A 24,517-nucleotide genomic window follows, 5' to 3' on the forward strand; every position below is an offset into this window, starting at 1 on the left:
CCATCCACCTAGGTTTACAATCAACTCGTAGACATGGAGGCCCATCATACACTCACCATTGGGCTGGACACCCAAAGAGTACATTCTAGACTCTGTCCTTCGAGAGCTGTACCACACTTGGGAGCGCCAGCTATGACACTCAGGTAAAAGCAAAGAAAGAATTAAGTTCTAAGTTTCCTGTTGCTGTCTTTGAGAGCAAATGCTCCTTCAGGGACTGGGGAGGGTAGTTAGGACAGATGTAAAGAAGGGATGTATGGGCTTGAGGGACACCTGGTGTTAAATGCAAAAGACACTGAGAGATATGTGAGCAGGTGCTCGGAGGTGGGAAAACAAGACTGAAGTAATTCACGATTGGCTGAATATAGTTCTTTGGCTACTGTTGCCATTGACAAATCCCACCAAGGCGACCTTCAAAATCAATCCCAAACCCTGCCCTTGATCTCCACCTGCACCACCAGCACCCTGGTTGCAGTCGTGGTGGCCCAGGGTTTCAGTAGCCTCCTACTGGTCCTCTGTACACACAAACCTGCCCCTATACTTGGTGCACACAGGTCGATCCCCACCACACCCGGGGATCTACCACATCAGCTCCTCCACCCCTTCCCTCACGTGGATGCCAAACCAGAGTCCTTCCAGGAGCCCGGGCTCTCCAAGCTCTGCCCTTTGGCCTCTCCAGGCACATAGGCTTTCCTGAGCTTCTCCAACACTCCTAACTCATCCTCTCCACTGGGCCTTTGGCACTGATGGTCCCATGCTTGGAGCAAGCTCCCCTCTTAGCTGGAGACAGGCTGGGACCTGGGATCCTTTGCTGCAGTGCTTGCACCTGGACAAACGTCTCCTAGAGAAACAAAATGCAAAGAAACTCTAAAGGATTAAAAATAACTTCGTGCATGCACAGTTAGGACAAATTCTGGACAACAAGATTCAAAAAATACAAAAAGACCAAAAAAAAAAAAAAAAACCCCAACTGCCACTTCTGAAGAGCTGGGAGCAAAAGCAGGGCACTGCGTGTGCCCCCTGCACTCAACACCACCAAAAGGGTGGGCAGACCACCTGAGCCACCCTCTGGCCTGACCCCTGGACACACCCCTCCCCTCACCCCATGTAAGAAACAGCTCAACCCCCCTCGGGGAGCGAGCAGGGGAACCTGTTACTTGCTTTTGCTCCTTCCTGTGGCCACAGGAGCCCCGATACAGCCTTGCCTGAATTTCCTGTCTGGCCTCTTATCAATTTCTCTTGGTGAAGGAGGCCAAGAGTCCTGGTTAGTATCAGGCTCACGAGACCCACTTTGCCACATCATCAAGGGCTCTACGAAAACATCACTTCCTTCCTGGAGGCCTTCCTCCACCACACCGTCCTATCATTATCTAAACCTCTCCTGGCCTCATCTCTTCCTACTGTTTGTCATCACCTGAGACCACAGGTGAGTGCTTTGTCCCCTCTGCCACCTGCTCTGAGTCTAGATGGCTGGCTCATGGCAGACGGCCCATCAATGTTTGCTGAATCAGTGAATGCACGACTCTCATCTAGCTCACATTCACCCTGGCCTTCCAAAGGGCTTCCTAGTCCCCTGCCCACAGCAGCAGGGCTCTGTGCTTTCCTGATAACACATCTCTAAGCCGTATTGTGTGCAGAAGCCTCTTGGGACGCAGAGGACTCTGCAGAGTGGAGCGGGCAGGGTGTCTCTGTAGAGTGCTGGCTGCGGGTCCCCTGTCCTTTGTCTGCAGAGCGCTGCAAGTCTAAACCTGAGGTCGGGCACACAGGGGGCTCGAAAGCCCCACCAAAGAGTTTCCCTGCCCTGCTGGGTGACCTTGCTCAGCAGTGGGCAGGACCTGCCTGTTCTTTTAAATAAAAGGAGTGCCTGTGTCCCAAAGCCTCTCTTATGAGAAGTTTCTGAAAAGGTTTGCTTACCTTACTTAACTAATTAAAGGCAAGCCACATTTTCCCCTCTCTGGTCTCTGCAGTCAACCACCAGTGGCTACTTGATAGTCACTGCCAGGTAGGGTTACCCAGGGGCCCGTGATCAAGCCATTTGCGTGATGATTGAGTCGACAAGGCTGAGTGCCTCGGTGGAAATATTTCCCGGTTGGACTCTCCTGTTGGCAGCCTGCTTACCATCACGCTTGCTTTTATAATGAGAAAGGAAATTATTTCTGCTTTTAATGATGGCGGCTCCAGAAATGGTGAGTGGAGAGGGGGGTGGGGGTGGGGCAGGTGCAGGGGAGAGAAGCCGCTTCTGAAAGATGACTTCTCAACATTTCTGGATGTGAAACCTCCCAACCATGACCTGCTGGGAGGGGACTCCCTCACCTAGGTTCCCCGTTTCAGAAAGCCTTTTGCTGTTGATTCTTATTCTCGTTCTAAAGCCAGGCTGTGGAATTTGCCACAGGCTGACGGTCAGCTGCAGATGCTGAATGTGAACTATTAGTTTCCTAAGCTATTCGTCGAAGCTACTCTCGCAATGGAAATGAAATAAACATTTTTAGCGCATGACTCTTGCTTAGATTTTCCCATGACCACGTGAAACAGCATGAAGACAGAGTCTGTTTTAAGTGGCTTAATAGTTCCCTTTTGAATTTCAAACATTACAAGTAAATGGAGAGAAAATAACAATGGGTGATCTAAGTATCCATGTTTATATGGCTGTTGGCAAGTCTAGGCTTTAGCACGTTGCAGAAGCAACTTCCTGGGGTGCTCTCGCCTGAGTCCTCGGAGAGTGAGCTGCAATTTAGTCGGGAGTTGGAATTTAGTCGGGAACATTTGGACTGTTTCTTTGCTCCCTCTGCCCCTCTTCTGAGTTATTGGAAATGACTTCCAAAGGCTTCTGACCTGTCCGGCATCACGATAGGTGGAATTCTCTTGGAGGAAACAGATCCCCCGTGTAGCTTTTGGGCGAGCCCGCAGTCCCCAGCCACTCCTCCTTTTGCAAGGTGGGGGGGGGGGGGACTGGGCACCCAGAGGGCGAGGATACTTTCATCCTTAATTAGGTCAAGCCTGTGCGAGCCAGGAAAAGGTTGTGTTTACGGGAAGCTCCGAATACTGGGGGTGAGCGTCCCTTCCTTGGTGCTATCTGCATTTTGGGGGCACGGACACGATGTGAGTATCCAGACTTCTTATAGTATGGTAGGTGTATCACCTGCACGGGCCAAGGGTCAAGTTTAAGTGGGACGAAAGAGAGAAGGAAAGGGTTTGAAAGTAATTTATCTTCTGAAAGATAATGGTAACTAACTTCTAAATGGTAAAAGGGCATATCTCTAGAGACATGCTATTCAATTGATTTGAAGATTGGTTGAACAAATAATGGGAAAGTCATACGTTTGGCAGAATTACATTCGTAGTTTCGCTCACTCTAGACGTTTCTGCGTTATCTGCTGTGGCTCAGAAAAAAAAAATGCGTTCTCCCTGGACAAATAGTTCTGATTTATCGGCACTGAAAGCTCTTTATGTGGATTGTCAGACTTCAAAGATTTCACACGACAAAGGTTCGTTTGATGCTAAAACTATAAATAGGGACGCAAACGCTCTCTGTTCTTTCCTGCGAAGGAGGTGGAGGTAGAGCCTGGTCTCCGAGGTCCTGAAATAGTCACCATGGGGGAAAATGACCCACCTGCTGCCGAAGCCCCCTTCTCCTTCAGATCGCTTTTCGGCCTTGACGATTTGAAAATAAGTCCTGTTACACCAGGTAGGTGGCACCAGGGATCATTTCTGCCCCGCTTCCCCTCCCCCATATAGATGATGGATGTGGCTGAGTGTTCCCCTGGAGAAATATCTCCCCAGGAGCCCTCACACCCACAGGCCGCTTCCTCGTGTTTGCAGAATCCTGGAGAGAAGGGGCATTAGGGGGGCCGTCACTTTGTTTAGCCTCTTGCCAACTCCCTGGAGACAGGTGTTGGTATTCTCTGGATGGAGGTTTTCAGATATCCAGGCTCCCACTGCCCCTGGGAGTTAGGGGTCAGATCCTGGCCAGGAAATCTCTGAGCCCTCCAGGAATTCCTGACAATCAGTGGTCACCAGCCCTTCCAGAAAACTTAAAATAAGCCGGTTGCCCTCACGGTATCAGATACCTGGATTAAAATTCAACAGCAGGCGACGGAGTTGCTCCTAGCAACTGAAGGAAGGAACGTTGGTTTTGGAAATGGGTCATAAATGCTTGGAGAAATGGCAGACTCCTTCGTGCCTGGATAGGATCTTTCTGGCAAAGACCCTATCAGGACTTGTCACAGGAAGCTGTGGCTCCCTGGTCCTGGCTGCAGTCAGGAAGACTGAGCCCAGGGGCTGGGCAGAGGGACATCCGGGGCCCCTGGCTAGGGTTCCAGAAAGCATGGCATGGGGGCCGCACTAACGATTCCTTTTAAACCACCTGGACAGCGGATGTGGACCGATGGGAGGTGGGAGAAGAGGTTTCAAGTAAGGGAAAATATACACAGTTTACAAATGCTTTTCAAAAATTAGCATCACTGGAAATGAAGAAAAAACATCCTGCAGTTACCTAACCACCCAAACTTAGCTAGTTTTTACATTTTCTTTATTCTCTCCATGTCCTTGACCATAAGTATACACTCACAGGCAGTGCAGGTGCAGACAGGCGTTCTTCCATGTGCTTTTTGGTTTTCTAAATGCCCTTGTTTATAGGATCAGGTAGGTGTGTAATTTACATAGCCATTTTGGTCATCATTTGACATATAATTGTTTCTAATATTTTATAATATAAATCATAACATGAATAGCATTATACATATTCTTTTCTGCTAAGTTTTGATCATTTCTTCATGATTAATTCCTCGTCATGGGAAGGAATAAAAACTTTTTTAAACTTTTCTTTTTAAATAAACCAATGCATTGTTTATGAGAGAAATTTAGAAAATACAGTTAATCAAAGTTTTTTTAAGATGAACCACAATTTTACTCTTACTCAGAGATAAACCTATTAGCACTTTATAATTTATTTCTTGCCTTTTTCCTATCAACATATCTGTATTTCTCTTTGGAAGTGAAATATGAAGGTAGACCCCAGAGATATTTTGGGTTTGGTTCCAGACCACTGCAATAAGCAAATATATTTTTTTAAAATTTTATTTATTTACTTATTTTTGGCTGTGTTGGGTCCTCGTCTCTGTGCGTGGGCTCTCTCCAGTTGCGGCGAGCGGGGGCCACTCCTCATCGCGGTGCGCAGGCCCCTCACCGTCGCGGCCTCTCCCGTTGCGGAGCACAAGCTCCAGACGTGCAGGCCCAGCAGTTGTGGCTCACGGGCCTAGCTGCTCTGCGGCATGCGGGATCCTCCCAGACCAGGGCTCGAACCCGTGTCCCCTGCATTGGCAGGCAGACTCCCAACCACCATTGGGCGCCACCAGGGAAGCCCAATAAGCAAATATTGCAATAAAATGAGTCACACTAATTTTTTAGTTTCTCCATACGTATAAAAGTCAAGTTTATTCGATAGCATAGTCTATTCAGTGTGCAATAGCCTTATGCCCCCAAACAATGTACATACCCTAATTAAAAAATTACGTTTTAACTTAGTTAAACAATTAACTTCATCGCTAAAAAATGCTAGCCTTTACCTGACTACACAGTGTTGCTACAAAGCTTCAATTTATGAAAACTGCAATATCAGCAAAGCGTGATAAAACGACGTCTGCCTGTACTATTTGTATGATTTTGAAGCTTATTTTTTTTTAACTTAAAAATATGATGTTCATCTTTCCATGACATTAAATAATTAACTAGCCTTTAAGGCTTGGCAAACTATGGCCCCTGGGCCGAATCTGGCCCGCTGTCTGTTTTTATAAATAAAGTTTTATTGGAACACAGACATATCCATTTATTCACATTTTGTCTGGCTGCTTTCAGGCCATAGCTGCAGAGTTGAGAAGTTGTGACAGGACCACTTATGGCCCATAAATAAAACATTTATGATCGGGTCCTTCCCAGAAAAACGTTGCCGACCCCTCTCCTCTATCATTTTAGATATTTCTGTGCCATTTGTTATTTCACCACCTCCCTTTTGTTGGTCGCTTAGGCTGTCTCCATCTGTCCGTGCGTCAATATTTTCAAGGTCACTCCTTTAAGTGTCCTTTACATAGAGATTTGTGTACATCTATGATGACTTTTTAGGATAAATTCCTAGAAGTGGAATTAATAGGTCAAAAATTCTATCCATTTTTTAGCTTTTCGGTACATATTTCCAATTTGTCAAAAAGTTGACACAATTTATACTCTTATGGACTGTTAAGTGGAGATCCATTTCCTTTCACTTTGGACTGCAGTGGAAATAGTAGTAGTAGTAATAATACATTGCAAAGGTGATATGTAATTGTGTCTAATTTGTGGTGTTTTTTTCGTTTCCAAATGCTTGTTTATCATTTGCATTCCTCCTTTGAAGAGATGCTATACCTTTTGCTTTTTATTCCAAGCATGACCTCAAAGACAGGGCAAGGAGGAGGGGGACCACAGTGGGACCACAGGGCACGCGGCCGAGGAGCCGTAAAGTGGCAAATGTGAGCGGATACAAAGGCGCTGTAACTGCAGGAGGCGCTATAACTGCAGGACACTCTTTGGATCTACAACTGGGGCTCACTTCCGAAACCTCACTCTTAGATACAGAACAGCTAGAATGATGAGAAGTCATTCTGGGGTTCCTGCTGAGTTTTAAAGTGTGGCTGGAGAGCCGGCATCTCAGTAGGGAGAGTGACTGATTGGGGCAGGCTTCCGGAGGCGGGGGAGGTGGAGGGGAGGGGTCTGCTCTGCTGACTCTAAATGGGTCATCCTGAAAGGAACTGGTCTCTGGCCTTGAGATAAAACCACGTTCATTATCCCGAAACCATCCCCAAACCATCCATCCATCCATCCATCCATCCATCCATCCATCCATCCATTCCTTCAATCTACTAACATTTACTGAGGACCGTGGAATGGCTAGTGCCCTTCTAGGTGCTGAGAGCACAGCCTGGGGCAAGGCGCCTGCTCCTGCATCCAAGGCTGAACAAGGACCGTGCGGGTGGTCCCTCTGCCCCGCTCCACACTCACAGCACAGGGTCTGATGTGCGTCTCCGATCCCCCCATTCTTCCCTTTCTGCTCCTGCTTTTTCCTTGTTTACTCTTTTCTCCTTTTTCTCCCATTTCATCGCTTTCTTGTTTCCCTTTTTGTTTTCTAATTCACTTCTGTTTTGGGCAACCGGGAAGGGTACCGACCATTTTATAATTGCAGTCTTTATAGCCAGAGGATGAAGTTGTGGGTTTCCAAAGACAGACAGGGAGCCTCTTTTTGGCTCTTCCATGGGAGACTCTCGGCCCAACATCTCCAAGAGCAGGAAAACAGGCCAGGGCAGTCTCCGTCCTGTGTCGTCATGTGAGGTCTGGAAAGCTTCCTCCCCTCCCTACATTCTAACCTTCCTAATTATAAGAGAGGACAACTTCAGCATAGATGTATTTTCAGGATTGATGAGATAATTTGCATGAAATGGCCTGTTCTCCTGAGAGTAAACGTTGCAGTGGAAATCCTCCTGTTGTCCAGAGAGGCTTGCACTTTTGGGTATCTTAAGCTCTTCACATCTTCTTTTCTACCAAATCAGCCTTGTTCTATAGGCAAGAACTGGGAAGGGTCTGGGGCTTTACCCTACTTGCAAGCTAACAGGTCAGCCTGCCCCAGTCCCACGGATGCTGGCAGAAGACACAGCCCTTCCGTCAGACACGTGTACGCACAGCACAGGTGGCACGAGCATCCTGTTTGAGTAGGTCACGCTTGCCCACCACGTCCCTCAGCAGCAACGTGGAGCGGCCCAGGTGCACCCTGTACACGCAGCGGGTCTGCACCACAGCTGAGGAGCCCTGAGCTGAGGGAATCCACATCTTTTATAATGGGCTTCAAACAGACCTGCACAAGCTTTGTCCCAAAGGAAGAGGTGGTATTTATTAAGCCAGATGTAAATAATAACCTGTCCCTTGCTCTGGAGAAGGACACCATCTCTGTCTTCTAAGCTGTTTGCTCTGCCAGCATCCTCCAAGAGATGGTCTGGAATAAAGGCCCTCGGTGTCAATGCCCAGGACTGGTGGAGAATGACCCGCACATCATCTGGTGACCCTCTCAGAGATCCCAGCTCTCTCTCTCCTGAAAGCACCCTGCTTGGGTTTTACATGTTGCCTTCCTCTGTAGGAAAACATCCTTGGGAGTTAGGGTTCTACCTCCCCTCCGTATTAGTTTCCTAGGGCCACCAAAACATCACAAACTCGGTGGCCTAAAACAGGAGAAATCTATTATCTCTGGAGGCTAGAAGTCTGAAACTAAGGTGACCGCAAGGACTCGCTCCCTCTGACCCCTGAAGGGGAAATCCTTCCTTGCCTCACCTTAGATGTTGGGGTTTGCTAATAAATCATGGGTTTCCTGGCTTATAGATGTGTCACCCCCATCTCTGTCTTCCTCTTCACATGGCCTTCTGCCCGTGTCTCTTCACATCATCTTCCCTCTGTGTGTGTCTGTCTCTGTGTCTGAATTTCCCCTGTTTATCAGGACACCAGTCATTTTAGATTAAGGCCCACATTAATGGCCTTGATTTAACTTGATCACCTCTGTAAAGACTCTATTTCCAAATAAGATGATATTCTGGGTTCTGAGGGTTTGAACATAAACACGTCTCTTGGGGGACACAATTCAACCCATCACACCGTCCCCTAACCGAGGACGGATGGAGCTGGGCTGGTGTTGGGGAGCTTGGGGCTCAACTTGTAGAGAACGTGCCCCCGGGTAGGCGGCCTTTTCTCGAAGTCAACTCCCTTTGGGCTGGAACATTCTCTGCACTGAGGGCAGGGGGGATGAAGAGCTAAATTTTGTTTTATTTCATTCAGATTCGCTGTTCCGTGGCCTTTTGCTCTCCCCGCTTTTTGGTTTCTAGATGCCGACGCGGTGGCTGCCCAGTTCCTGTCTCTGCTGCCACTGAAGTTCTTTCCCATCATTGTCATCGGGATAATTGCACTGATATTAGCGCTGGCCATTGGTCTGGGCAGTGAGTACGATCCATTATTTAGTAGGTTCTCAAATACCTGTTCAGGCGTTTAGACTTTCACGGGCTCCCCCCTCACACCAACCCAGGCCCGCCACACAGCCCTAATTACTAAGGCAAACACCCTCTGGGTTTGCTGATTTGAGCTTTATTTGCCGGCAGGATCATGAAGCCGACCAGGGCCCCAGCGGGGCCTTTGGCTGTGGTGGAGGTTTCGTCACCAAGGAGCCTCTGCCCAGTTAACAGTGGCCAAAGGCAGCTGATGAAACTGAACCCACAGGCAGGAGAGGGTGGGAGCGGGTGGAGGAGACAAGGAGGCCATTCATGCCAGGCCAAGCTGGGTTTCAAATAAGGTGCAAGTGGCTTTTGAGAAAGAGAGTCATTTGAATGGCCCCTGATAGGGAACAATTTTGCATTTACTCTTCAAATAGGCGGATCTCAGATCAGTTTAACTCTCCACGTGCTCGGCTTTGGGGTCCACAGTGCCCTCACCTCTCGCCCAGGGTCAGAGAAGGCAGGAGGTAGATTGAGGGCCAGGGGTCCTCTCTCAAGTCTGCTCGCTCAGCCGGCTTAGCCAGTCGGCCACAGCCATGCACTTTCTCTCTGGACCTTGAGCCACTGGAGTCTAAATTCATCTTGAGTTGTGGCCTGAGGTCACTTAGGGAGACACGGTGGGGTGCAGCTGCCCCACCCGCTGGAATCTGGAACAGAAACTGGGCTGAGGGAAACAGGCTGCTGGCAGTGGTGCCGTTTCAATGCAGCTTTCATGACGCTTGGGCAAGCTCAAGGCCGCGTGGCAGGTGCACGGTCGTCAGTGCTGTGCACTGAAGCAGCCCTTCCCCGACCCCCTCCCTCCTTTCCTCAGTCCACTTTGACTGCTCCGGGAAGTACAGGTGTCGGTCGTCTTTTAAGTGTATTGAGCTGACGGCTAGATGCGACGGAGTGTCAGACTGCAAAGACGGGGAAGATGAGTACCGATGTGGTAAGGTCATGCCTTTTCAGAAGCAGAAGCAGGAGGACGTCAGTACAACCCGAACCTGACCTTCCCCATCTGAGAAATGGGTCCAAGGCAATGCCTTTGTTAAGTCATGGGATCCAACTGGCATTCAGCCCAGGAGACCCTGGGCTGGGTATTAAGGGAGGGTCCTTACATGGAGCTAAAATTGGGTTGGGGAGACTCTGTAAGCAAGCAGAAGAGAACTCCAAGAGAGCTCAGGGGTACAGACGATAAGAACTGTGGCCGCCCTGCGTGGGTGGGGCACTGACCAGGGGCAGGTCAGACTCAGCACGGGAGGGTCTAGGCTGGCTGCAGAGAAATTCTGCCGGGTCTCAGGTCTCCTCAGGCCACTAACGACCTGTCTTCCTGTGCATTGGTCAGTCCGCGTGAGCGGTCAGAACGCCGCACTCCAGGTGTTCACGGCTGCCACCTGGAGGACCATGTGCTCTGAGGACTGGAAGAGTCACCACGCTACTGTCGCCTGTGCCCAGCTGGGGTTTCCAAGGTAATTCAGAGAGTGTCCAGCAGTGGGCAGGACCTGAGCAGTGATCACGATGAGGGCAGACAGCTGCCGTTTAGCTGAGCACGCACAAGGCACCTGGACGTCCCCATGGCAACCCCGCGATGCCTGACATCACAGGTGCGCAAGCCAAGGTCCCAACATGCTAAGTGACTTGCTCAAGGTCACACGGGACCTAGCGTGTTTGGGGGCGTCTCAGGCCAGGACCCTAGATGCAAACATTCAATAGAGAGCTTCAGAGCTGAGGATTGAGCCCCCAGTTCCTCAGGCCACAGCTTTTGGGCAGCTTCCCGACACCACCCAGCTTGGTCCCACTTCCCAAGGAGCCCCAGAGAGCCAAGTTCAAAAAGTCAGCAATTTAGTGAATGTCCAGTTATTCAAAACAGTTGATTAGCAACAGGTGGAAGAAAGAAACAGGTAGAAGAAAGAACTATCGCAGTGGAATCTCCATGTTTCAACGTTCTGCGTTCCTTATGTGACTTTTTGCACTGGGGCGACACATTTTGGCCCTGATGCGGCCCCGTCCCTCCCCTGGCCCCTCCTTCGGGCCCCTGGTAGCTGCTGTCTTCCTCGGGTGCCCAGGACTGCACTTCTGCTCCTCTTTGTGCCGGATTCTTGGAGTTCAAAACCAGCAGGTTCTGAGTACCCACACTCTCCTCAGGAAGTGGGCATCCCTGTTGGCGCCCAAGGAAACGGGTGTTAAAACCTCCACGCTCTGAGCAGGGAGCCCTGACTTGCAAATCTGTTGCATCATATTCTCAACTCTTTTCTCCAAAGCCAGTGAAACCCACCCTCCAGCCTGTATCCCTGAGATGTGCCTCTTTCTCACCCGTGACAACCTGGATTCAGAAATCAGCTGCACTTCAAGCCCAACGACAACAGCAAAACACCCACACAATTGCCTTCAGGAATTATGTAGACTTGACCCCTCATAGGCAAGGAGGACGTTTACATACCACACACACACAGCCCACATCACACACCACAAACACACACACCATGCGCACACATCACATCACACACACGCCAATTACACAGACACACACACAAACCCCACCACCACGGCTCACAGCTGAAAGCTTCCCTTGGGCATTTCTGCTCCATAGGAGGTAGTTCCTTGGACTCACTAGGGGGCGTCCCTTCTTCTTCCCATCTGCCTCCCCTGCTTCTCCCTCCTGGACCACCTCCCCGCCCTGAATCCTTGGCCTCCCCCCTGCCCTGCAGAAGGACCCAGCAGCCCCTCTCTCCTTCTCCCAACGCTTCCCGGCAGTGCTCAGGCGTCTCTGCACCCCAGCCGTCTGCGGAGAGGCTCCTTCCGTGTTCCATCTCAGGGCAAGTCTGGAGTGTGCAATTTTCCAGTCTGTCCCCTCAACACTGTCCATTTTCTTCCCTCTAAACTTGCTCTGTTCTTCCCTGGTTCTTCAGTTCTAAGATTTGCTTCTGTATCCTTTCTTGTTTATTCTTCCTATTTCTCTCTTGAAAGCCCTCCTTTGATCCCCTCTGCTCTATAGCATCCTGTGTCAGAGGTCTGTGATAAAGAATAAAAGATGGACTGGCAACTCAGATTGCCTGGGTCCAAATCCCAGCACACCTGCAGCCCCGTCACATGACTGAGGCCTCAAAAACAAGGCAAATAATAATACCAGCTTTAAAGGGTCGCTGTGAGGGTCAAGTGATCTTGGGGCTTTGAAGCCAGCCTGGACCGCAGGGACGCCCTATAAGAGTCTGTGGTCATGGTTGTTGTTACCACTGAGACTTTGACAATTTATGGGGCTCCGGGTGCAGCCTTTGGGGTCCCTTTGCATCACCCTCACCGCCCCACTGGTGGCCCAGTCCACCTGTATCAGGATCTCCATCTCGGTAACATCCGGCTCTTTCATCTGGTGCCTGACGTATCAGCGGGTTGAGCAATACCTGGGGAGGCTGGAAGGGTCATTGCTGCTGCCTAGATTACATTTTTCTCAAAACTCAAACCTGGCTGCACTTTGTACACCACGTACGCTGCCCGCGCCGCCCCCCAGCGTTTACAATCACCTGATGAAATCATGCTTGATAAGCTGGTGAGTTCGTGAGCGAAGCAAGCCAGCGACTCTGTCTTTTGTTCATTCCACGACCTCCCATCTCATAACTCTTTGGATGCCTGATTTGAAAAATATTATTCCCTCTTTTCCATCATTCTCCAGACCTGTCTCCTGACCCTTTAAACACTGGCTTGTCCTGGTGCCCCCGAATCTCTCCGTCTACGTGCTCATCTCTCTGTAACGGGAGCCCTGCCAGCTCTGGGCAACCTGGGAAAGTCTTTCATCCCCCCCCCACCCCCAGCCTATCGTACCTGGGGCGCTCAGCATCCCCACTTCGGTGCTCACCTGAAAACACTCCACCCAATTCTGTGTTCTGTTCCCTCTGAGGCTCGCTTCAGGCCAAGCAAAGGTCAGTTCAGCTCAATGCATCAGGGAGTGTCCCCCCAGCTACGTCAGGAAGTGGTCCTCCCTCGCATGTGGCTGGAGCCCATGGTGGGTGGATGGGCTGTGGGGAGAGGGTCGCCCCAGACTCTTCCAGGTCTGGAATACCTTGCTAAGTTGGCAGAAGGAAGCCATTTACGGTTTGGGGCTGCAAAATGACTCCCCTCCCAGTATGATACCTGTATCCTTGTGACTTGAGCCCAGGTAGATTTGCGACAGAGTGAATTCCACACATCAGGTCTGTGTTTCCATTGTGCTTGCAGCTATGTGAGTTCGGACACCATCAGAGTGGATTCACTGGAGGAGCAGTTCCGAGAGGACTTCGTTTCCATCAATCACCTCTTGCCAGATGACAAAGTGACCACTTTACATCAGTCGGTGTACGTGAGGTAAGCGGCCAGGTGGTGCTGTGTCCACTTATGTCCACTCATCCGCTGGACTTGTGCATGAGGTTGTGCTCTCCAAGTGCAAGGTGCGGGTTTGGCCACTTTGGTTAGAAGGGTGGACGCACCAGGCTGGGATACAAGAACTTAATCCCAAGCCAGGCAAATACAGCCCAACAGACAGAGGGAGGAAGGATGGTAAAGGGGTCCCGTGATGCGCGTGTCGTAAATGCAGCATTGCACCGTGCACACAGTGGGCGCTGCTGATGTGTTAGGGGAAAGGAAGGGAGGGAGGGAGGAGAAAAAATATTAGAAAGAAAGAAATTAAGAAAGAAACGTATCCTTCTTTATTTACAAAATACTTTAATGTTCACCATTTGTATTACATGTTTCCCCAAAGAAGTCGTAAGGAAGGTAAAACGAGGTATCCTTAAATGACAGTCAGGTACCTGAAGCTTACAGGGGTCACCTGTCTGGTGCACAGAGGTACGTCAGGCTTTCTGAACCCACGTTCCATGTGCTCCTCCTGACTCATTGGACCAAACCCCAAGAGGAGTGTGTTCTCTGCTCCAGGAAACACCTGCCTGTCAGCCTATTGTGCAATTGACAGTCGCTCCTGAACCCACGTGAAATCTGCAGGGACAGCTCATCTCTTGGGTCCTAGAACCTCAGTCTGGTGACACTAGCTTTTTCTTGCATGATCATGTGACAGGACTGGGGCTCTAAAGGCAGGCAATCTACAAAGGGATCTACAAAGGGATCCCAGGGTGGATTGTAACATGAACACCCACCCACGCAAGGGACAGTGTGTGTCATTTCCCGGGCAATCACATCTCAGCTCTGGAGGTGGGGGGAGGTCTTCTCTGACATGCATGTGTCCCAGGCTACAAGGACTTTGTGGCAGGAGAGCCACAAAACTGACATGCAAATGACACCAGTGTATATTTATATAATATAGCTCATTAGACATTTCTTATCATTAGCTATACAAACCTAGAAATACTCAACACCCGGTCACACACACCATACCTCACTGTAGTCACGTGTTTTATAATGAATTGTGCGACCTCACTCTCGTGGGGTTTTTTTTATAGACTAAAATTATAATCTGTATTCAAGAGCAGGGGAGTAAAGTTTATTTTTCTTTTACCCCAAGATTTAAGTAAAAAAAAAAAAAGTGTTCAGTTCACAGGCCTCGGGTATTTATCATTAAACGCATTCCTTTTCCACTTTAGGGAGGGATGCACCTCGGGTTACGTGGTTACCTTGAAGTGCTCAGGTGAGAGTTACAGAAACGCAGAGAGAAACGGAAGGAAGCCCTGGCTCACAGGCTCCTGTCCCCCCTCCCCGCTCCTTGGACCGCTCTGTTGGCAGTCCCTTCCTCCCAGGGGCCAGGTGGGAACTCTGCGACCCCCATCTGCTAGGTTGGTGAAGAGAGCCCTGGGCGACTTCTCAGCAGCAGACAGGACCACGGCGCACGATGTCCTGTCCTTCCGTGGTGGCTCCAATCGCCTGACTCTCTGTCACCTTCTCTTCCCCACCCCTCCTGCCAGAAAAGTGTGCACGGGCTGCTTAGTGCCCGCCCCCAGCCTGGGCAGGCACCCTGTGTTCCTGGCGAGGGGGCGCCGTACCTGGCGCTGTGTCCTGACGGGCTTTTCCCACTGCACCCCTACAGCACCCTGCTAGTCCCACGCCGCAGGGGACCTGCCCCCCCCATCCCTCACCCTGTGCTCCTGCCAAAGCTCCCGCCCCTGCCCCTCCCTCTCGCTCTGCAGTCTGCGGTCTGAGGACGGGCTCCAGCCCGCGCATCGTGGGTGGCAACGTGTCCTTGCTGGCTCAGTGGCCCTGGCAGGCCAGCCTGCAGTTCCAGGGCTACCACTTGTGCGGAGGGTCCGTCATCACCCCCGTGTGGATCGTCACGGCTGCCCACTGTGTTTATGAGTGAGTTCTCCTGACCTCCTTGCGGGGGGTCCTCATCTTCTGCAGACCCCCATCCCAGTCCGGGCCATGTTGGGACAGGGCTGATTTGGGTGGTCGACAGCAGGGCAGGTCCAGAAAGCAGGAAGACAGACCGGATGGTCACAGAGTAATGTCCCCGGGGCGGGGCACCTTCCTTCTTCACTGTGGATCCAGCTCCATCAGCTGGGTGAGACTGGTGACCCCGGGCTCATTTTAAGGATCTCTGGCCCGCAGCTCTTACAGAAAAGAGAGAAGGAAGAGGAAGGAAGCTCTCGCAGGAGGGAACCCAGCAACGGAAAGGCCCTAGGCCTCCCCGTAGCTCATCACAGTGGACCATGCTGTGGCTGAGAGGGAGAGGGAGGGTGCAGGGTAGGCAGGGGTGTCCCCAGAGCCACCCCTCCTTGAGTCTCTCTCCGGGGGGGTGGCTTGGAAGAAAACCACAGAAAATACTTCCAAACACAGGGGCGATTGTCCCCGTTATTTCCGCCTCCCTCTACTTCGGTTTCTGATGGAGAATAGACCCCGGTGGACTCTCACAGGGAGCAAAGTTCAGCTCACTTCTCAAATGCCCAGAGGTGCAAAGAGCAAGGCCTGTCTAGGAAATGCATAGGGTGGGTCTGTGCTTCTGCAGGGCCTGGTGGGGGGACGTCTGCTGGCATCTGCTTGGCACCGGCTCTCGGGACACCTGAGGGGTCCGTGGGTTAACGTGCTTGGGGCTTTTTCATTTTAGTCTCTACCTCCCCAAGTCATGGACCATCCAGGTGGGCCTCGTTTCTCTGCTGGACAGTCCAGCCCCCTCCCATCTGGTGGAAAAAATCATCTACCACAGCAAGTACAAGCCAAAGAGGTTGGGCAATGACATCGCCCTCATGAAGCTGGCCGGGCCTGTCACTTTCAACGGTACGTCTGGGTCTCTGTCATTTTGTTGCTATCCTTTGCTTCAAGAGAATTTGAATTGCTTGTTGAAGCATGGTGATGAAGGCTGCCTTACAAACTCTGCCAGACAATTCCAATACGGGATTCCTTCCCCCGTTGGCCTCAGTTGACCGTCTCTTTGTATTAAAGTTGTGATTTTCCCCCTTCTTGGTATGATAAGAAATATTCAGTCACATTCTGGTCATTTGGACCGTCGTGTTAGGAGACGTACATCTTAAGGAGACGTACATCGTAAGGAGACGTACATCTTCAATTTTAGCAGACGGTCACCCTGTTCAGGTTCACTCTGCAGGTCCTGGCCTGCTTCTGTGGGCTGTGGTTCTGATGATTATTTGATTTCAGAGCCTGTGTGGTTCTACTTTGGTCAACTTGGTTTGGCTGGGGCCACGGGGGCCCTCACTTGTGCTACTTCCTTTCTGCTGGTACCACCTGGAGATTAGAGGGACTTCCCCAGGCCAGACTACCCGGTGCCTGTGGGTGGTAGAAGGGGGTCTCAGGCACATGGGAACAAAGAGCTTTTTCTTGTGTCGTGTTTATTGTGGTGAGGTCCCCACCCATCTGCCTGGTGTCTCAATCTTGGCTGAGAAAGAGAGGGCCTCCCAGGCCAGCCAGGTGCTTGTGGTGGGATCTTCCCCGCAGCCCTTTCTTTCCAAGTCAGAAGACACTGGGAATCTCCAGCTCCTGGAAATACTCAGAAACGTTCTCTCCCAACCAGCTGCTGAGTTCAGAGGCTCTGTTTCTCCACAGAAATGTCAAGTCCCGACTCCCGGAGGTTTCAAAAACACCAGAAAAGCCACACAGGACAGAACTTTCCAAGGTGTTGCAGATGCAGCAGAGCATATGAGCTTACTCCTAAATAAGTGAGAGCCCCCTCCTGCTTCCCAAGGACTAGGGCAGCTCAGAGAGCAGCAGAGTATGATAAACAAGGCCCCTTGGAGCAGGATCCTGGCTCAGGACAAGCAGCAGGTTGGACCTGGCAGAATCAACAGTGTGTTTATCACACAGCACACAGAATTCTCTACGTATCACACTCGGAAACAAATCTTTCTAGAGAAACAAGGAGAAATTGTAAAGGTGGTGTTGGTTTGTTAATTATGATTAATGACCCTTGGTTATAAAGAACTGAGGTGCCAACACTTGCACTTTGACAAAAATTAGAACGAGTGCCCTTCCCCCTTCTACCTCTCCTCTAGCTGCCCCAGAAGCTTAGCGTGTCCCAGAATGCGGGCACACGAAGGCCCCGTGACGGTCTTTGGTGGAGGGCTTACGTGACACAGCCCACGTGGACAGGCAGGCTCGTCGCCTCCAGATATGTCAGGAGGGATGGGAATGTTCACACACTGTTGGTCCATAAAGCAGCGTGCCCATGGTCTAGAACAAGAGCAGGCAGGCTATGGCCCATGGGCTGCATCTGACCCTTTGCCTACTTTTGTAAATAAAGTTTTATCGGCCCATGGCCTGGCCCATTTGTTCACCACAGCCCGTGGCTGCTTTCATGCTACTGTGGCAGAGGTGAGGGTTGAAACAGAGACCACGTGGCCTGCCAAGCCTAAAATATTTGGCTTTTTTTTCTTTTTTTTTTTTTTTTGCGGTACGCGGGCCTCTCCCTGCTGTGGCCTCTCCCGTTGCGGAGCACAGGCTCCGGACGCGCAGGCTCAGCGGCCGTGGCCCACGGGCCCAGCCGCTCCGCGGCACGTGGGATCCTCCCGGACCGGGGCACGAACCCGTGTCCCCTGCATCGGCAGGCGGACTCTCAACCGCTGCGCCACCAGGGAAGCCCTATCTGTCTTTTTATAGAAAATATGCTGAGCCCTGGTCTGGACTCCCTCATGTTGCCACGGTCTCGGGTTGTTTTAAAGTTTCAGGGCTCTGGTGGGCGAGGGGTCCCTACTCTGAACAAATAGCTTCCAAACGACCAGGGGCCTGGCCTTTCTCTGGGAGCTGGCTTGAGCCAGAGCGGTAGGCACTGAGAAGACGGTTTTCTCAGACCACAGCTGCCGCAGGCTTGAAAGCTCTTGTTTCCTCTCCAAACAGAGATGATCCAGCCAGTCTGTCTGCCCAACTCCGAAGAGCACTTTCCTGATGGGAAAATGTGCTGGACGTCAGGCTGGGGGGCCACAGAGGATGGAGGTCAGTGTTCTGAAATCAAGATTCTGCGTCCAGGGTGCCTAGAACCGAGAGGGCTGTGGCCCTGCTCCCCAGGTTCCCAGTGTAATGTCCCCGCCCCCGTGTCCCGGTCGGGGTGTAGCGCAGCCGGCCACTGAGACATGAGAGGAATGGGAGGCGGGTGTGCCCTGTGGTGAGCCTGTGATACGTGAAGGTCACAGTTTACAAGCAGGTGAAGTTAGAGGGTGTCGATCTGTTCGGGTGGGTGGCGAGGCTGACCCACCGCAGATGTGTTAGTGTCTTGTCGCTGCTGTAACAAATGACCCCAAATTTACTGGCCTAAAGCAATGCACGTGTATTACCTTACAGTTACGGGGATCGGAAGTCATAAGTCAGTGTGTTGGGAGGGCTGTGATCCTCCCAGAGGCTCTGGGGGAGGATCCGTTCCCACATGTTCCAGCCTCTAGGGCCCCTGCATCTCTTGCTTCTGGCCTCACCTCCACCTTCAAGCCAGCAGCACAGCATCTTCCAATCTCTCTCCCCTCTGACCTCTGCTTCTCCTATCGTCACATCTCCTTCTCTGACCCTTTGAAGGACCCTTGTGATTAGATTACACTTAAGGTCCACCCAGAGAGCCCGGCATCGTGTCCCCATCTCAAGGTCTTATCACATCTGCAAAGTCCCTTTTAGAAGGTGACACGGTCCCTGGTTCCAGGGGTTGGGATGTGGATGCCTTTGGGAGTACAAGTTTCTGCTGACCACCCCCAGGTTCCACCCCAAAGCTGTGAGTGGGATCTTCACGTGCCTCAGTTTCCCTGCTGTCATCTGGGTTATTCTGGGAACTAAACAGACTGGTGTAGGTCAAGTGCTTGGCCCAGGACAGGCTCTGGCGGGGCGGTGGGGGGGGGCCCTGTTGGCTACATTTGCCCCCCGTCCTCCCACATTGGTGACCTTAGGGAAGTGAGTGGCCCTGACATGAAGCAGTGGGGTCCCCCAGCCCACTCCCCAGGGGGCAGAGCTCTAAGGCCATCCACCTCCAGGCTTCCCCACCCGCATGCAGGCCCCCTGAGTTCCCGGTGGGGGCCCCCCGCACCACACGAACCACCCCCTGCTCTGACCCAGGCGATGCCTCCCCGGTCCTCAACCATGCGGCTGTGCCTCTGATCTCCAACAAGATCTGCAACCACAGGGATGTGTACGGTGGCATCATCTCCCCCTCCATGGTCTGTGCTGGCTACCTGAAAGGCGGTGTGGACAGCTGCCAGGTAGGGGCCCCTGGTGACCCCTGGGGGCCACGTTGCGAGCAAGGCGAGGCTCTGCTGTGGCAACCCAGCCTGCGGGAGAGGCCACCACCAGCATGTCCCTGTGACTGACTGAAAAGCAAATTTACAGGGCGTGGGAAGAAGTTTGCTCAGGATATCAGTGTTTACCCAATGCTCCCCTCTGCCTGGGTGCTGGGCAGTGGGAAGGGTTTCAGAGTTTGCAGAGGGACCAGAGGGGCAGAGGGCAGGTGGGAACCAGGGAATCCAGTCTGCAAAGCTACAGTGGGCGACACTCCAACACTGCCTGGTCCAGCCGAAGCCCCTGGCCAGGCAGACCCTCCCTCTGGAGCATCCCTCTGTTTCCCCAGCTGCCTTGACCTGCGTGGGTTCAGGGTACCGAGATCTGGCAGGGAGACGGCTGGAGGGGGACCGTCCCCAAAGGATAAGGACCACACTATTAGGGGTACAAGTCAGTTCCAGAAGGACTGGGGGGTGAATGCAGAGCCATCTTCGTGCTGTATTTTGTGATAGAGTGAAGGGGGGGATCCTGCCACCAGGACAAGGGACACACCATGGCAGTGCCTGTTGTGTGCCCTTTGCTCTTTCCTTGTCATCCAGGGAGACAGTGGGGGGCCCCTGGTGTGTCAAGAGAGGAGGGTGTGGAAGTTGGTGGGAGCCACAAGCTTCGGCATTGGCTGTGCCGCGGCGAACAAGCCCGGAGTCTACACCCGTATCACCGCCTTCCTGGACTGGATTCACGAGCAGATGGAGGTGGGTGCAGCGCCGCCCCTGCCCTGGAATCTCGTGCTGGTACCCGTCAGTCAGTCCACCTCTGGCATCCCTTCCGTGGGACCCCAGTCCTGCTGTCCGGAGCCAGGAAGTGACCAATCAGTTATCGATTTGTCAAGCAGTGACTTCGTGCTTCTGGGCGTTAGACTGGGCAGGGCTAATCCCACAGACAAGGCCCTGGCGGGGTGGGCATGGCGGGTGGGCACACATGGGGCGAGTGTTGCTGGGACATGAAGGAAATGTGCTTCCACCAACTGGGGAAAGGAAGAGGGGCAGCCGAGGAAGAGCCCTGGGGGACGGGAACCAGCCAGGTGGGCACGTGTGGGTGTGGAGACAGGTGGGGGATGGAGAGTCTCCAATCAGGAGGGGTCTGGGCGGTTCTGTGCTTTGGGGGGGCCTCCCTGTGGGCGGTCGGGGGTGGTGCTGGAGGAGGGAGATGGGTCAGTGAGGCTGGCTTGGCAGGACCAGGGCTGGCAGGGGGAGCCCTGGTGATGGCGGGAGGAAGAATGGGACGCCCAGGGACAAGGAATGCCCCAGCCTACTCCAGGCCCCAGCGCAATGGCTTAGAAGATAGGGGGAGACACCCACCTAGAGAGCGAGAGCCTGGACAGCCCGGCCTTCCACCCCACGGGCGCGCAGCAGATGTTTGCGGACCTGATCACCGGCTCTGAGTCCCACGTCAGGCCTTGGACCAATTTCAAAGAACTTTTTTTTTTTTTTTGGTGTATTTTGTTGTTGTTGTTTTCGTTGGGTTTTTTTGAGGCAAACTTTACACAGAGTGAAACTGACCATTCTAAAGTGAAAATCTGGGGGCATGCAGCCCATTCACGATGTTGGGCTGCTGCCGTCTCTACCTAGTTTCAGAATATTTTCATTTTCTGGAAATAAGACTTCATTAAGCAGTCACTCCCTGTTCCCTGTCCCCCGGCCTCCAGTGACCAGTAATCTGCTTTCTGTCCTGGTAGATCAAGACCTTTAAAATGCTCCTTTTAATTTAAAGCATTTGGCTAAGAAGGACCAAACTCCTCAAGTGCCTTGGTGTTAATTTCCACTTCTTCCTCCTTGAATATTTGCTTTAAATCAGGAGCTACGAGCAGGGCTGAGGCCCCAGGACTGGGCCTGGCTGGAATTCCAGCCCTGCTGTCGTATAGCTGTGTGTCCTCTACAGGCATATAGTGCCAGCCCGTTGCAGGGCAAGGCTAGGAGATAGGCCTGCCGGGGACTTCTGCTGGGGCGCATTTTGCTGTTAGCTGACCGCCTGGCCCAGCTCTGAGGGCTGTGCAATGCTCTTCAGCCCCCAGTTCAGCCCCAATCCCTCACCCCCTCAGAAAACAGACGTTTGAAAGAGCAGCCTCCTTGCTGCAGTGGCTGCAGACAGCCCATGAGCAGGATAGAGAGGGGTGAGGGTCATGTGGGCCGGGGGGGTGGGGGCATCACGTGGGTACAGGGAGTGGAGGACCCTCCGCATTCGCCCAGGGAGCTTCGGAGTGCAGCTCCACGACGCTGCCCCCAGGCTCAGAGGGTCCATGTGACCAGGCTTGCTGCAGGGGTGGGTTGAAGAAGTCCGGCCCAGTCCTGAGCTGGCGGGGAGGACCAGGTTCCAGAATCAGTCTGGGAGGTTCGGACAGAGGGGTCCTGACCTCCCAGCCCATTTCCCCCCAGCACCGCCCTGGCTGTGGGACCCTAGGACCATTTCCATATTAGAGGTGAGGGGACCCACAGAAGCCCCCTGCCGAGGCTAACAAGGGCAGGGCATGAGTCTAACGAGCTCTGTGAGCCCAGCCCCCCACCCTGCAAAGCTCAGTGATGGACCTCCAAGCGGGGCCGCAGAGCACTCCTTCTGGCTGCCCGCTAGCGTTGAGGGGCCAGAGGGTCTGGTCGGACGCCCTGGCGATTCTGAGGCAGGGGTCTCCAGGGCACACTCTGAGGACGTGGGGGGATTTTAGAAAGGGCTCTTCTTCCTCCCGGAGCTCGAGAGGCAGGTTCTTTGGATGTAGGTGGACCGCTCCCCTGAGGCCTGGGAGAGCATCTCAGCCACGGCAGCCTCTGGCATCTGAAGGCCTGTGTGAGTCACGCCTCTTCAGACGTCTCTGGGACGACCCAGAAGAGGCTTCCCTCCCATGAGAGTTTTCCAGCGGGCCTGCATTTTTATTTATTTTTTATTTTTTGTGGTACGCAGGCCTCTCACTGTTGTGGCCTCTCCCGCTGCGGAGCACAGGCTCCGGACGCGCAGGCTCAGCGGCCATGGCTCACGGGCCCAGCCGCTCCGCGGCACGTGGGATCTTCCCGGACCGGGGCACGAACCTACGTCCCCTGCATCGACAGGCGGCCTCTCAACCACTGCGCCACCAGGGAAGCCCCGGGCCTGCATTTTTAGTTGTTTCTTTTGAACCTTGATGTGAGGGCCTTCCAGTAGCTCTCACACCTCGAGGGGAATCACCCCAGTTTTTAGCTGATGCTAAAGCTTGATTTTCATTTTCATTTTCATCCAGTAGTTTTCTCTCTCTGCTGGACGCTTAAAACGAAATTGTTGCAACTCAAAGAGAGACACAGGAACACTGATACTAAGAGCTGGAAACGATGGAATAGTCTCAGGTTGATGACAGAGACGGCGGGGGTGTGGCAGGTAGGAGGTGTGGCACAGGGAAGGGGAGCTATTTCACACTTACCTGGAATCCGCATGGAGCAGAGGCCAACTTTGTCCCCATCAGTCGTGAACAGCTGACGCTCCACTCAGGGTACAGTCAGGGGCTCACTCCATCTTAATATTAGAGAGATGGCTTGAAGTGCTGAAAGAGATAATACCTGTGTTTTCATTTCTAGAGGGACCTGAAAACTTGAAGAGAAAGAGACAGGTTACCACCTTGAGTTCCGGCCAAGATGGAGACATCCCTGTCCTTCCATGGATTCTAACAGCAGAGCCAAAAGAAGGAGCATCTTTTCATTCCTCTACATCTAGAGCAATTTTCTTCTGTCACCTCTAACAAGCCAGAGGGGCGTTGGACTAAAATGACCCCGAACCTCCTTTCTGATCTCCACTAAGAACAGAAGCAGGAATGCCTCCGAAGTGCTACAGTTTCCTTGTCCATCTGGTTTCCTCCCCTGCAGAGCGATCCACACCTTAGCCCCTCAACAAAGACACGGCAGCCTGGACCTGCAGGAGCGCGGTCAGTGCAGATGCAGCTGTCTGCGCCTTTTTATCCGGGCACCAGAACCTACCCAATTTTCTACCAGGATCTCCTTTGACATGTGGGAACGTAAGATTATAGTTTGAGGTTTATTTCCGGTATTTTTTGTAGCCTTTGGTGCTCGAGGTATCATTGTCCCTTGCTTCCAGAGGATGTCCCCTTTCTTAGTGCACTCATCCCTCCGAGCTTGTCTGAATGAATCCTGACTGCTCGTATAAGCTTAATGCAAGAGGCTCAATTAATTTGATCTCTTCTGTATCCATCGTGGGTTTTGTATTCTAACAGAATTTTCTGTTAGAACAGGTTTCTCGGCAGATCAGAATTATCTGCTATTACATCCCAGGGCTCAGAAGCAGAGTAAGAAAAGAAAGTACTAAGTCAAAGCCACCTAAACCTCACACAACGGTACTGAGGCAGACTAGACAGTCTCAAGTCGTTAAGAGGCCAGAGGTTTCCCTACCTCTCTGTATGGGCCCAGTCATCTCCCACGCAGCTGCAGGATTAGAGACCCCTTTCTGTACCCACACACCTTCTGCAGTCCACATAACACACACCTAACAGAGGAAGGTTACCTGGTAAGTAATCACTGTCCAGTGGTGCTTTATCACAAATGACTTCATCAGGATATGAATCCGTTGCTTTGCCTGAGGTAACAGTGGGAAAGATGGGTGAGTTTCAAAGAGCTCAGAGATGGGTCCAGGTACCCGGGGAAGGGCCGGCTCCAGGGAGCCTCCATGTGTGAGAAGGGGATGGGAAGATAGGGAGGGAGAACTAAGGGCAAACCTCATCTGATGCACCTCACTGTATCATAGTCACTGCACAGATTTCTGCACATGTCAGAAAGTGACAAGACCATTTTTATTTTAAGTGTGTCTGCCCAGCTCTCTTTGAAAGCAGTGGTAGCTCACCAAAGCATCTT

The 24,517-nt window shown here is 52.2% G+C and overlaps 1 protein-coding gene across 1 annotated transcript; it reads left to right on the top strand.

Moving 5' to 3' along the window:
• Positions 1 to 3,588: 3,588 nt before the first annotated feature.
• On the top strand, positions 3,589 to 23,251 carry TMPRSS3 (transmembrane serine protease 3; the record flags this gene model as incomplete). Its single annotated transcript, XM_082839161.1, has 12 exons — positions 3,589 to 3,682; positions 8,889 to 8,999; positions 9,862 to 9,978; positions 10,375 to 10,498; positions 13,239 to 13,364; positions 14,594 to 14,637; positions 15,134 to 15,299; positions 16,048 to 16,217; positions 18,288 to 18,383; positions 19,482 to 19,624; positions 20,240 to 20,392; positions 23,234 to 23,251. The coding sequence occupies 12 exons, from the start codon at positions 3,589 to 3,591 to the stop codon at positions 23,249 to 23,251; spliced, it is 1,362 nt and encodes a 453-aa protein (XP_082695287.1).
• Between the last annotated feature and the right edge of the window lie 1,266 nt (positions 23,252 to 24,517).

Source organism: Leucopleurus acutus (assembly GCF_964270905.1).
Source record: "Leucopleurus acutus genome assembly, chromosome: 5".
Classification (NCBI taxonomy): Eukaryota; Metazoa; Chordata; class Mammalia; order Artiodactyla; family Delphinidae; genus Leucopleurus; species Leucopleurus acutus.